At 35.6% G+C, this 16,180-nt stretch overlaps 1 protein-coding gene across 1 annotated transcript in view; it reads right to left on the bottom strand.

Annotated features, from left to right (window-relative positions):
• The window catches only part of LOC106561712 (A-type voltage-gated potassium channel KCND2), a 136,914-nt gene extending 121,287 nt beyond the window's left edge, over positions 1-15,627 (bottom strand). Inside the window, exon 1 of the mRNA XM_045688496.2 lies at positions 14,425-15,627. Coding sequence (XP_045544452.1) covers positions 14,425-15,536 — 1,112 coding nt within the window. The 5' untranslated portion in view covers positions 15,537-15,627. The remainder of the gene's footprint in view (positions 1-14,424) is intronic.
• Positions 15,628-16,180: the final 553 nt, after the last annotated feature.

Raw genomic sequence — 16,180 nt, 5'->3', positions numbered from 1 at the left:
GATGATGGTTATATACAACCACTACTAAAATAATGATAATGGTTAAATAGTATTGCCACAATAAAAATGATGGTTATATACTACTACTACAATAATGATGATGGTTATATACTACTACTACTACAATAATGATGATGGTTATATACTACTACTAACACAATAATAATTGTTGTTATATACTACTACTACAATAATAATGATGGTTATATACTACTACTTCTATTACAATAATAATGATGGATAACTACTACTACAATAATGATGGTTATATACTACTACTAAAATAATATTTATGGTTATATACTAGTACTATAATAATAATTATGTTAATATACTACTACTACAATAATGATGATGATGGTTATATACTTCTACTACTACTACAATAATGATGATGGTTATATCCTACTACAACTAGAATAATGACGATGGATATACTACTACTACTATAACAATGATGATGGTTATATACTACTACTACTACTACAAAAATAATGATGATGGTTATATAGTACTACTACAATAATGATGATGGTTATATACTACTAATACTACAATAATAATGATGGTTATATACTACTACTACTTCAATAATAGTAATGGTTATATACTACTACTACAACAGAAATAATAGTCATATACTACTACAATAGTAATTTAGGTTATATCCTACTATTAAAATAATAATAATTGGTTCTAAACTACTACTACAATAATAATAATGGTTATATACTACTACTACAACAACAGAAATGATAGTCATATACTACTACAATAGTAATTGAGGTTATATACTACTACTACAATAATAATTCTGGTTATATACTACTACTACTATAGTAATTATGGTTGTATACTACTACTACTACAATAATGATGATGTTGTATACTATTACTGATTCTACAATAATGAACATGGTTGTATACTACTAATACTACAATAAAGATGATGCTTATATACTACTAATACTACAATAATAATGATGGTTATATAGTACTACTACTACAATAATAATAATTGGTTCTAAGCTACTACTACAATAACAATTATGGTTATATACTACTACTACTACAAAAATAATGATGGTTATATACTACTACTACAATAATGATGATGATGGTTAAATACTACAACAACTACAATAATGACGATGGTTAAATACTACTACTACTACTGCAATAATGATGATGGTTATATACTACTACCACTACAATAATGATGATGGTTATATACGCCTTCTACTACAAAAATGATGATGGTTATATACTACTACTACTACAATAAAATGATGGTTATATACTACTACTACTACAATAATGATGATGATTATATACAACCACTATTTTAATAATGATAATGGTTATACACTATTACTACAATACTGATGGTGGTTATATACAACTACTACAACTACAATAAGGATAAATGTTATATACTACTACTACAACAATGAAGATGGTTAAACACTACAACAACTAAAAAGATGATGATGGTTATATACTACTAATACTACAATAATGATGGTGGTTATATACTACTACTACTACAATAATGATGATAGTTATATACTACTGCTACAATGATGATGTTGGTTACATACTACTACTACTACTACTACTACTACAATAATGATGATGGTTATATACAACCACTACTAAAATAATGATAATGGTTAAATAGTATTGCCACAATAAAAATGATGGTTATATACTACTACTACAATAATGATGATGGTTATATACTACTACTACTACAATAATGATGATGGTTATATACTACTACTAACACAATAATAATTGTTGTTATATACTACTACTACAATAATAATGATGGTTATATACTACTACTTCTATTACAATAATAATGATGGATAACTACTACTACAATAATGATGGTTATATACTACTACTAAAATAATATTTATGGTTATATACTAGTACTATAATAATAATTATGTTAATATACTACTACTACAATAATGATGATGATGGTTATATACTTCTACTACTACTACAATAATGATGATGGTTATATCCTACTACAACTAGAATAATGACGATGGATATACTACTACTACTATAACAATGATGATGGTTATATACTACTACTACTACTACAAAAATAATGATGATGGTTATATAGTACTACTACAATAATGATGATGGTTATATACTACTAATACTACAATAATAATGATGGTTATATACTACTACTACTTCAATAATAGTAATGGTTATATACTACTACTACAACAGAAATAATAGTCATATACTACTACAATAGTAATTTAGGTTATATCCTACTATTAAAATAATAATAATTGGTTCTAAACTACTACTACAATAATAATAATGGTTATATACTACTACTACAACAACAGAAATGATAGTCATATACTACTACAATAGTAATTGAGGTTATATACTACTACTACAATAATAATTCTGGTTATATACTACTACTACTATAGTAATTATGGTTGTATACTACTACTACTACAATAATGATGATGTTGTATACTATTACTGATTCTACAATAATGAACATGGTTGTATACTACTAATACTACAATAAAGATGATGCTTATATACTACTAATACTACAATAATAATGATGGTTATATAGTACTACTACTACAATAATAATAATTGGTTCTAAGCTACTACTACAATAACAATTATGGTTATATACTACTACTACAACAATAATTATAGTCATATACTACTACAATAGTCATTAAGGTTATATACAACTACTACTTCAATAGTAATTATGGTTATATACTACTACTACAATAGTAATTATGGTTGTATACTACTACTACTACAATAATGGTGATGTTTAAACACTACCACTACTACAATAATAATAATTGGTTCTAAACTACTACTACAATAATAATTATGGTTAAATACTACTACTACAACAATAATTATAGTCATATACTACTACAATAGTCTTTAAGGTTATATACAACTACTACTTCAATAGTAATTATGGTTATATACTAATACAACAATAATAAGTATGGTTCTATACTACTACTACAATAATAATTATGGTTATATACTATTTCTACAATAACAATTATTGTTATATAGTACTACTACACTAGTAATTATGGTTATATAGTACTACTACAATAATAATTATGGTTTTAAACTACTATTACAATAATGATAATGGTTATATTCTAATTCTACAATAGTAATTATGGTTATATAATACTACTACTATAATGATGATGGTTATATACTACTACTACTACAATAATGATGAAGGATATATACTACTACTACAATACTGATGATGGTTATATACTACAACTAAAATAATGATGACAGTTATATACTACTACTACTACAATAATGACGATGGTTATATACTACTATTACATCAATAATGATGATGGTTATATACTACTACTACAATAATGATGATGTTATATACTACTACTACAATAATGACAATGGATATATTCTACTACTACTACAATAATGATGAATGTTATATACTACTACTACTACAATAATGATGATGATTATATACAACCACTTTTACAATAATGATAATGGTTATATACTATTGCTACTATAAAAATGATAGTTAAATACTACTACTACTACTACAATAATGATGATGGTTTTATACTACTAATACTACAATAATGATGGTGGTAATATACTACTACTACTACAATAATGATGATGGTTATATACTACTACTACAATAATAACTATGGTTATAAACTACTACTCTTTTAGTAATTATGGTTAAACACTACAAATAGTCCAATAATGATGATGGTTTTATACTACTAATACTACAATAATGATGGTGGTAATATACTACTACTACTACAATAATGATGATGGTTATATACTACTAGTACAATAATAATTTTGTTATATACTACTACCACAAAAATGATGATGTTATATACTACTACTACTACTACAATAATAATGACGTGTTTATACCACTACTACCACAATAATGACGGTTATATACTACTACTACAATAATAATTGTGGTTATATACTACTACAACAATAATAATTATGGTTGTACACTACTACTACAATATTGATGATTGTTATTGTCACGTCCTGACCAGTAAAGGGGTTATTTGTTATTGTAGTTTGGTCAGGACGTGGCAGGGGGTGTTTGTTTTATGTGGTTCGGGGTTTGTTGGGATATGTAATTATGTAAGAGGGGTGTTTGTTTCATGTGTTCCGGGGTTTTGGGGTATTTTTCTATGTTTTGTATTTCTATGGTTTTTCTATGTTGTATATTTCTTTGTTGGCCTGGTATGGCTCTCAATCAGGAACAGCTGTACATCGTTGTTGCTGATTGGGAGTCATACTTAGGTAGCCCTTTTTTGGGAAGTTGTTTTTGCACTGCTAGGGTTAGCCTGCAAAACTGTTTAGCTGTCGTTCGTTTTGTTATTTTTGTTAAGTGTTCAAGTTTATTAAAATATAATGTTAAAATGAGCACTCAACCCGCTGCGCCTTGGTCTACTCAATACGACGGCCGTTACAGTTATGTACTACTACTACTACAATAATGATGATGGTTATATACTACTACTACTACAATAATGATGATGGTTATATACTAATACTACTACTACAATAATGATGATGGTTATATACTAATACTACTACTACAATAATGATGATGGTTATATACTAATACTACTACTACAATAATGATGATGGTTATATACTAATACTACTACTACAATAATGATGATGGTTATGTACTACTACTACAATAATGATGATGGTTATATACTACTACTACAATAATAACTATGGTTATATACTACGACTACTACAATAATGATGATGGTTATATACTACTACAATAATAACTATGGTTATATACTACTACTACAATAATAACTATGGTTATATACTACTACTTCCACAATAATGATGATGGTTATATACTACTACTACAATAATAACTATGGTTATATACTACTACTTCCACAATAATGATGATGGTTATATACTACGACTACAACAACAATAATTATGGTTCTCTACTACATTACTATAATAATTATGGTTATATACTACTGCTACAATACTAATGATGGTTATATACTACTCATACAATAATAATTATGGTTAAATATTACTGCAATAGTAATTATGGTTATATACTACTTCTACAGTAATGATGATGGTAATATACTACTACAATAATAATTATGGTTCTCAACTACTACTACAATAATAATTATGTTTATATACTACTACTACAACAATAATTATAGTTATATACTAACTCAATAGTAATTAGGTCATATACTACTACTACTACTACTACAATAGTAATTATGGTTATATACTACTACTACAATAGTAATTATGGTTGTATACTACTACTACAATAATGCTGATGGTTATATACTACTACTACTACAATAATGATGATGGTTATATACAACTACTACTACTACAGTAATGATGATGGTTATATACTACTACTACTAAAATAATGATTATGTTTATATACTACTACTAAAATAATGATTATGTTTATATACTACTACTACTACAATAATGATTATGGTTATATACTACTACAGTAGTATTTATGGTTATATACTACTACAATAATACATATGGTTATATACTACTACAATTTGTAATTATGGTTATATACTACTTCTACAATAATAATTATTGTTATATAGTACTACTACACTAGTAATTACGGTTATATAGTACTACTACAATAATAATGATGGTTATATACTACTACTACAATAATAATGATGATTACATACAACTACAATAATAATGATCGTTATATACTACTACAACAATAATAATTATGGTTATATACTGCTACTAAAATAATAATTTTGGTTGTATACTACAACTACTACAATAATGAGGATGGTTATATACTACTACTACTACTACAATAAGTTTGATGGTTATATACAACTACTACAATAATAATTATGTTGATATAATACTACTACAATAATTATGGTTATATACTACGGCTACAAAAATAATTATGGTTATATACTACTACTACAAAAATAATTATGGTTGATTTCTACTACTACTACAATAATGATGATGGTTATATACTACTACTACAATAGTAAATATGGTTTTATACTACAACTACAACAATAATTATGGTTATATACTACTACTAAAATAATAATTATGGTTGTATACTACTACTACAATAATAATGATGGTTATATACTACTACTACAATAATAATGATGATGGTTATAAACTACTACTACTACAATAATGATGATGTTATATACTACTAATGCAATAATAAGTATGGTTCTATAATACTACTACAATAATATTTATGGTTATATACTACTCCAATAATAACTATGGTTATATACTGCTACTATGTTAGTAATTATGGTTATATACTACTACTACAATAATGATGATGGTTATATACTACTACTGCAATAGTAATTATGGTTATATACTACTACTACAATAGTGATTATGGTTATATACTACAAATACAATAGTAATTATGGTTATATACTACTAATACAATAGTAATTATTCTTATATATTACTACTACAATAATGATGATGGTTATATACTTCTGCATTTTAGTTGTTTATGGAATTTCATATGTCCTCCCAATGACTCTGCTGTCTTTCGGTGTCTCTCCTCTTCTTAAATCACACACTGACAGACATGTCTATAGGCATGTTTATAGACATCTAACGTCAAGCTCCCCGTAATGTATTGTGTGGGTGGGCAGTGGCGGTTCAGACCAATCGTATTGGGATATATTCTCATTTACCAGACACAGTGTTTAATAAAAATAGACCAAAGCTATTTCAATAGAGACTTTTTAGTTGTTGCCCTAGCACTAACAAACCTGATTCAAAGGCTTAATGATGAGTTAATTAGTTGAATAAAATGAGTTAGTGCTTGGGCAAAAACTTAAATATGCACCCCCTTTGGATCCCCAGGACCAGGATTGGGAAACTACGTTAATGTGTTGGTGGTTGTGTCAAGACACACAGTTGAACCCTGACCTCTACTTGTGCCTCAGATGGACTCAGAGTGGCTGGTGTGGCCAGATGTGCAGTGTGGCATGCGTGTCCCTACCATTCCCCACAGAGCCCTGTCCTTCCCCTCTCTCCTCTCCCGCTCTCTCTCCTCTCTCACTCTCCTCTCTCTCTTCTCTCTCTTCTCCTCTCTCTCCTCTCTCCCTCTCTCTTCCCTCTCTCCCCTCTCTCTCTCTCCTCTCCTCCCTCTCCCTCTCTCTCCCTCTCTCTCTTCTCTCTCCTCTCCTCTCTCTCCCCCTCTCCCCCTCTCCTCTCTCTCCTCTCTCTCCTTTCCTTCCTTATGGGTTTCGCTTGACTTTGGTCATTTTCACAGCTGTCCTCGTTTCTGCGGTGCACTCCATTGCACCTTAAATTACTTCAGTGATCTGAAGCACCAAAAAAGAATCCCTGCGCAGCTCATTCACCCTGACCGTTGCAATACCGTAGCAAGTAAACAAACCATTATCACATCACCCTGACCATTGCTATACTGTAGCAAGTAAACAAAACATTATCACATCACCCTGACCATTGGTATACTGTAGCAAGTAAACAAACCATTATCACATCACCCTCACTGTGGAGCAGCTAGAGAGGGATATAATGTGGCAAGAAAACTCATAATAGACTCAATCTAGATACTAGATACACTGTATAAATCCAGCACTGTATGGTACTAGATACACTGTACTGTATAAACCCAGTCTCTCATGGTACTAGATACACTGTACTGTATAAACCCAGTCTCTCATGGTACTAGATACACTGTACTGTATAAACCCAGTCTCTCATGGAACTAGATACACTGTACTGTATAAACCCAGTCTCTCATGGTACTAGATACACTGTATTGTATAAACCCAGTCTCTCATGGTACTAGATACACTGTACTGTATAAACCCAGTCTCTCATGGTACTAGATACACTGTACTGTATAAACCCAGTCTCTCATGGTACTAGATACACTGTACTGTATAAACCCAGTCTCTCATGGTACTAGATACACTGTACTGTATAAACCCAGTCTCTCATGGTACTAGATACACTGTACTGTATAAACCCAGTCTCTCATGGTACTAGATACATTGTATATTGTAAAATGTTCTGTAGGTTTTGGTTCTATCTCAACTAGAGAGGAATGTACTTTACGTAGCAAGAAACCACATATACACTTCAAATCAGAGCCTTCCCCCTATGCGCTATAGATCTAAATAATCTGGTAATAGCACCTCCATTTTGGATCGTGCGATAGACTCAGATTCTATTGGTACTGTATATACAGTATAGCATCCCATTTCCCCATATTGAATAGACTGTCATAAATATTTTTTGATATCCCTGACCTTTAAACATTTCAAGATCCACTCCATACCACCATATGAATTTCATTTTTGGCAAGAATTGAACTTATAAAGGGTTTCTCGAGGGAAGTGAAACCTTGGGCAGCGACCTGCTCCATCTCAACAGTAAAGACGCATTTTATCTTCTTCTTCTGTGGTATATCAGAGAGCACCACAGCTTGTCTTCTTCTATGTTATATCCCAGAACACCACCGCTTGTCTTCTTCTGTGGTATATCACAGAGCACCACAGCTTGTCTTCTTCTATGTTATATCCCAGAACACCACCGCTTGTCTTCTTCTGTGGTATGTCCCAGAGCACCACAGCTTGTCTCCTTCTGTGGTATATCAAAGAGCACCACAGCTTGTCTTCTTCTGTGGTATATCAAAGAGCACCACAGCTTGTCTTCTTCTGTGGTATATCAAAGAGCAGCACAGAGATTTTACTCCATAAATAGGAGGGATAAGTATGGGCCTACTCAGACTAGCTGAGAAGAAGCTATCGTGAGTTAGACTAGGCATGCAGTTGTGGGGGTCACCTCCCCCCAGTCACAGAGATCTCTCTCTCTGCCCTCTCTCTCTGCCCTCTCTCTCTGCCCTCTCCCTCTCTCCTATCCACTCTCTCCTTATATGTTTACATTGCCAAAGCAAATTAAATGGATAAGCTAAAAGAAATAAGAAATACAAATTAACAGTAAAAATTACACTCGCAATAGTTACAAAAGAATAAAGATATGTGTCTATATACAGTGTTGTAATGATGTGCAAATAGTGAAAAGTACAAAATAGAAAATAAATAAACATAAATATGGGTTGTATTTACAAAGGTGTTTGTTCTTCACTGGTTGCCCTTTTCTTGTGGCAACAGGTCACAAATCTTACTGCTGTGATGGCACACTGGTATTTCACCCAATAGATATGGGAGTTTATCAAGATCTGTGTAATCTGGGGGAAATGTGTGTCTCTAAAATGGTCATACATTTGGCAGGAGGTTAGGAAGTGCAGCTCAGTTTCCACCTCACTTTGTGGGCAGTGTGCACATAGCCTGTCTTCTCTTGAGAGCCTGGTCTGCCTATGGCGGCCTTTCTCAATAGCAAGGCTATGCTCACTGAGTCTGTACATAGTCAAAGCTTTCCTTCATTCGGGGTCAGTAACAGTGGTCAGGTATTCTGCCACTGTGTACTTTAGGGCAAAATAGCATTATAGTTTGCTCTCTCTCTCTCTCTCTCTCTCTCTCTCTCTCTCTCTCTCTCTCTCTCTCTCTCTGTCCTCTCCCTCTGTCCTCTCACTCTCTGTCCTCTCACTCTCTGTCCTCTCTCTGTCCTCTCTCTGTCCTCTCTCTGTCCTCTCTCTCTGTCATTTCTCTCTCTCTCTCCTCCACCTCTCCTCCTCTCCCCCGGTGTCTGCACGTCTGCTTAAGCACGATCAATGACCCATCAGCAGGGGGAGAGGAGTGTCCAGACACTGTCCTGTCTTTACCTCCACAGGATCCAAGGAGGAGGAGAAGGGAGGAGAAGGGAGGAATAGGATGCAGTAATTGACTATAGAGTGTTTGTGGTGAGGAGGTAATTGTAACAAAAATCAAACAGATCTGATTATGGGGTTTGTTTCAACTGCTAGTAGCTGCTCTGCCGCTACCTCCTCCTGGAATTGGTTTGCTTATTACTGCTTCCCAAATGGCACCATGTTTCCTATATAGTGCACTACTTTTGACCAGGGCCCATAGTGAATAGGGTGCCATTTGGGACACAACCCATATCTCTCTAAACTAGAAAGTTAATGTCCATATCAGACCTGCATCAGGATTTGGTTAACTTTGATCAATTAGTTTCTGTGCTGTGCTTTAAAACAACCTGATTCACACCATCAGAATCAGAATCACTCCATATATAAGGGATATATCCTCTGATTGCATATGAAGATTAGAGGAAGGTTAGAGGAAGGTTAGAGGAGGGTTAGAGGGATAGAGGAAGGTTAGAGGAGGGTTAGAGGAAGGTTAGAGAGGGGGTTAGAGGAGGGTTAGAGGAAGGTTAGAGGAGGGTTAGAGGAGGGTTAGAGGAAGGTTGGAGGAAGGTTAGAGGAGGGTTAGAGGAAGGTTAGAGGAGGGTTAGAAGAAGGTTAGAGGAAGGTTAGAGGAGGGTTAGAAGAAGGTTATAGTAGGGTTAGAGGAGGGTTAGAGGAGGTCACCTACTTTTCCACATATTTTCTCTCTGGAAGATAATGATGATTATACTCACTTTTCGGGGGTTGTAAACAGTTGCAAACAGCATTAATGTGACACTCATGAAGCTGCTGTTCTAATCGGTCATTGCAGGTCTAGTAGTTATCCTCGGAGAGCATTAAGGTTACAGGAGGGTATTGCAGACTAACAAAAGCATTGCCATTAACAAGGTTGATTCAGCTTACAGCATACAACATTCATTCAACATCTTTATCAAGACAATAAGCAACATGGTAGGGATTAAGAATCAGGGTTGAGGTCAATTTCATTTCAATTCAGTGAAATAAGATTATAAAGAATGGAGCAGTCAACTGCAGTCTGCCGGGGGAAAATGGATGGAGTGTTGTTGCCTTGGTAATCATCAATATTTTGAGAAGCCTCTGAGTGCTTACAGGAATGTGGGCACATTTTATCATAAATAATGAAAGATTTGAATCAATCCACTGCATGGATAGTAACTGATTTGAACAAATTAAAGACTAGACAACTTGTCAAGTCTTTATTTATTCCTCAGGTCAAAACTCTTCTACAAGTCGTCGCAGTAAAAGAGGTAGTTGCTGTAAAAGAGGTTGTTGCTGTAAAAGAGGCCTTTGCTGTAAAATAGTTGTTGTAAAAGAGGTAGTTGCTGTAAAAGAGAGTGTTGCTGTAAAATAGGTTGTTGCTGTAAAAGAGGCCTTTGCTGTAAAATAGTTGCTGTAAAAGAGGTAGTTGCTGTAAAAGAGGCCTTTGCTGTAAAATAGTTGCTGTAAAAGAGGTAGTTGCTGTAAAATAGTTGTTGTAAAAGAGGTTGTTGCTGTAAAAGAGGTTGTTGCTGTAAAAGAGGTTGTTGCTGTAAAAGAGGTTGTTGCTGTAAGAGGTTGTTGCTGTAAAAGAGGTTGTTGCTGTAAAAGAGGTTGTTGCTGTAAAAGAGGTTGTTGCTGTAAAAGAGGTTGTTGCTGTAAAAGAGGTTGTTGCTGTAAAAGAGGTTGTTGCTGTAAAAGAGGTAGTTGCTGTAAAAGAGGTTGTTGCTGTAAAAGAGGTTGTTGCTGTAAGAGGTTGTTGCTGTAAAAGAGGTTGTTGCTGTAAAAGAGGTAGTTGCTGTAAAAGAGGTTGTTGCTGTAAAAGAGGTAGTTGCTGTAAAAGAGGTTGTTGCTGTAAAAGAGGTTGTTGCTGTAAAAGAGGTTGTTGCTGTAAAAAAGGTTGTTGCTGTAAAAGAGGTTGTTGCTGTAAAATAGTTGCTGTAAAAGAGGTTGTTGCTGTAAAAGAGGTTGTTGCTGTAAAAGAGGTTGTTGCTGTAAGAGGTTGTTGCTGTAAAAGAGGTTGTTGCTGTAAAAGAGGTAGTTGCTGTAAAATAGTTGTTGTAAAAGAGGTTGTTGCTGTGAAAGAGGTTGTTGCTGTGAAAGAGGTTGTTGCTGTGAAAGAGGTTGTTGCTGTGAAAGAGGTAGTTGCTGTAAAATAGTTGTTGTAAAAGAGGTTGTTGCTGTAAAAGAGGTTGTTGCTGTAAAATAGGTTGTTGCTGTAAAAGAGGTTGTTGCTGTGAAAGAGGTTGCTGTGAAAGAGGTTGTTGCTGTAAAAGAGGTTGTTGCTGTAAAATAGTTGTTGTTGTAAAAGAGGTTGTTGCTGTAAAAGAGGTTGTTGCTGTGAAACATCATGTATTCCCAGTCAACCAACCCGCTGAAATAATGGTTCATTATAATACCACGTGGCCATTATTATAAGTGATTTGTAAATGATGATCAATTATTTCTAAATGGTGATAAATTAACATGAAACGCAGCACAAATACACACAGATGGTCCTATAATTTAAGGACAATAATTTCCTCTAAACCTGTTTGATGGGTAACCAGCTGACAGAGACAGAGAGCCTGCTTACTGGTGTGAGTGTGGATAGATGAAAACAAATACAACGTATTTCATCGTTCTGCTACTAGCTTAGATGTACAGTATTTATGCATCCCAAATGGCATCCTATTCCTTACATAGTACCCTACTTTTGACCAGAACCCTATGTGCCCTTGTCAAAAATAGTGCACTATAAAGGGAATAGGGTGCCATTTGAAACGTAATGTTTCCATAATGCATGAACATTACTGTACAATATGTTTCCATAATGCATGAGTGTTACTGTACAATATGTTTCCATAATGCATGAGTGTTACTGTACAATATGTTTCCATAATGCATGAGTGTTACTGTACAATATGTTTCCATAATGCATGACTGTTACTGTACAATATGTTTCCATAATGCATGAGTGTTACTGTACAATATGTTTCCATAATGCATGAGTGTTACTGTACAATATGTTTCCATAATGCATGAGTGTTACTGTACAATATGCTTCCATAATGCATGAACGTTACTGTACAATATGTTTCCATAATGCATGAGTGTTACTGTACAATATGTTTCCATAATGCATGAGTGTTACTGTACAATATGTTCCCATAATGCATGAGTGTTACTGTACAATATGTTTCCATAATGCATGAGTGTTACTGTACAATATGTTTCCATAATGCATGAACATTACTGTAACTGTCATTACACCTGCCCAGAAGAGGTAACACCCTCAATTGCAGCAGTGTGACTGTAATATGGATTTTTTATTTTCTAGGCATTTTTGTATATTATATGTCGCAGTGGTTGAGGGGTCTTTCTCTCTCTCTCTCTCTCTCTCTCTCTCTCTCTCTCTCTCTCTCTCTCTCTCACTCCCCTGTCATCCTTGTCAGTGGTCATAATTCTCTGTGATCATTGGCCCAAAAACCTCCTAACTTCAATTATTAAAACATTCATCTATAATACCTTCGAAACTTGAATGTGCTACGGGAAGGTGGCTAGGGAACTGTCAAGCCGAGTTGTATTTCTCCTCTCTCTTTTGAGACACGAAAAGTAACAGACTTCAGAGGTGCTCGGTGATCGAAGGAGCAACCCGGGTATTTTTAACACACGAATTAGGAATGGTCTGATTATTTCCAGGCTATGATTTATGTTCACGCTGCATGCTTCAGCCAGCCAGCCAGGCAGAAGACACTCACACGGTATTTTGTCGGTATTATTTTGACGGCAGCAGCACAACACAAGATAGCAGTATAGCAACGAACGCTGGCAGCAAGCGTGGCGTTAAAATGAAACGCAAAGGAGGTTTTCAGCACCGCGGAGAGCAACTGTCGCAGCACTCGAGCTGCGCGCATAATGGTGTGGAAGGCAGAGAGAGAGAATTCCCCTCAAAGAACAATCAATCACTCATATAAGCTACTGACTGGATGAGTGCGCACATCAATATCGGCTACATTAATTAAAATGATCGCCTTAACCATGATTAATTAACTTATGCAACATCAGCACATCCAGCCGATTGGCTGCGTTGTTCATTGGCACTCTGGAGACAACAAGGGATGAGAGAGAGAGAGAGAGAGAGGTGTCAATTAGACCTACACCTTCTAACCCTCATTAACTTTGTCAGTAGGCTCATGAGTGGTCCAATATAACCAACTGAAACGTGGTTTGGAGTTTGTTTAATCAGTTACGTTTACCAGCCTTATAATAAGAGGGTCTATAAATAAAAACATTTGCTGTACCATGAAGCTTTCACAGAGTGTGAAATAGTAATGATGGGCATAGGTTTCATATGATAGAATAGAATAGGCCTAGAATGCAGAAGATTGGGCTTTATCAGCGAGAAGCTGCAGTGATACGTGACTGTGGTGTAGGTCTACCAATAACCTCTTTATAGTAGCCAAGCTCGTTTCGACACGTTGTGAACTGAACACATTCACAACCACCCCTCTCCAAGAGGCAACACCTACCCCAGCGTTGTCATGGTGACAATGGTGTACCAGAAAGCAGCGGGAATGCTGGTGAACTTGGTGGAAGCGGAGCCCTTCTCTGCGTAAAACATCACAGTGGCGAAGATAATGATGGCCATGGTGAGGGAGAAGAGGAGGAAGCCCAGCTCCGAGGCGCAACTCTTCAGTGTGTAGCCCAGGATACGCAGCCCCGCAGAGTGGCGGGAGAATTTGAAAATCCTGAAAACACGGAAGACCCTGAGGGTGACGAATGCCCCGCTCACTTGGTCATTGTCCGTCATGACCAAGCCGATGTAGTAAGGCATGATGGCAACCACGTCGATGATGCTCATCACACTCTTCATAAAGTTGTACCGGCTTGGGGCTGCGATTAACCGTAAGAGGTACTCGATGGTAAAGATCATGACGCAGGCCGTGTCCAGACAGAAGAAGGCCACCGAGTAACGGTCCCCGCATGAGATCTCCTTGGCGCGGTTGGGGAGGGTTCCACACGGTACCGTCTCCACCACGTTGGCCATGACTGAGATGGCTATGAAAAACCCGGTGACATAGTAGAGGACCAGGGCCGTGGTGCTCGTGTGGGGGTTCTCAAAAGCCCGCCACATGTACTCCCGGAAGGTCATGTTTAACGGAGCTATATCTTCTTTCTCGTCGTCCTCGTCATCTTGCTGCCTCTCCTGGTTCTCGCGCCGCCGGTCCTTGTACTCCTCATAGCAACAGTCTCCAATAATCTCAGGTATGATCCCAAAAAACGACAACTCTTCATCATAAGCTGCAATACACTCTTGGCGTGGGTAGTGCAGTTTTCCCGTGCGATAGAAATTCAGAATGTGTCTAAAAATATCAGGGTCACGGTCAAAAAAGTACTCTTTTGTTTCCTCGTGGAAAAAGAAATCCTTCTCGGTGCTCCCCAGTAAAGTGTCCGGGTAGCGTTCCAAAGTGTTACTCCACGTCTGGAACTTCTGACCACTGACGTTGAGGATGATAAGTCCCTGATCTTGGGATTTCTTGTTTTCCCGTGGAGGAATGGGCATAGGACCGGTAGCAACAGGCATCCATCCTATAGCCGCCGCGCGGGCGAAGGGGAGCCATGCCGCCACTCCTGCAGCCATGCTGACCGGTTGGAACGAGGCAGGTGTGTTTTGAACGAACCTGCTGCTTCGGCAATCACAGTGCTATGGCTTGGAAATGGATAGGTGAATGGACATCTAGAGAGGGGACAATACAAGGTATTAGAATAACACTCGCAAAACTATATTCAAAAGTTGAAGTTCATGTTGGCTATAGGCTAATGTGGGTTATCTCAGATGGTCTAGTGTTAAAACCAGCTTTTTTTGGTTTGTAATATAGTTGGGGTTGGGGGAGTAGAGGATGGCAATCACTCTACATTGTTTTGTTGCAAAGAAAATAAATGGGAACTAAACACACAGAGACACACATCAGTCTAAAAATGAACAATTGAAACAGAAAAAAATATATAGATTTAATGAAAATCTTACCATAACTTATTATTCACAATGCATAGTTAAATCATGTCTTCATAAGAGGACAAATAGACTAGTTTTGTTCCACCCGCTTCACTTTACGCCAACAAGCAGGGACAATCCTCAAAGCAAAGCACTGGTAAATAACGGTGCTTTACGTCAACAAGCAGGGACAATCCTCAAAGCAAAGCTCCTCAAAGCAAAGCACTGGTGAATAACGGTGCATCAACAAGTTAGAGAATCAGCCAGTAGTTTCAGCGGTCTCCCTCTAT

Source organism: Salmo salar, chromosome 10 (assembly GCF_965601325.2).
Source record: "Salmo salar chromosome 10, fSalSal1, whole genome shotgun sequence".
Lineage (NCBI taxonomy): Eukaryota > Metazoa > Chordata > Actinopteri > Salmoniformes > Salmonidae > Salmo > Salmo salar.
This window is presented reverse-complemented; position numbering and strand designations above follow the sequence as displayed.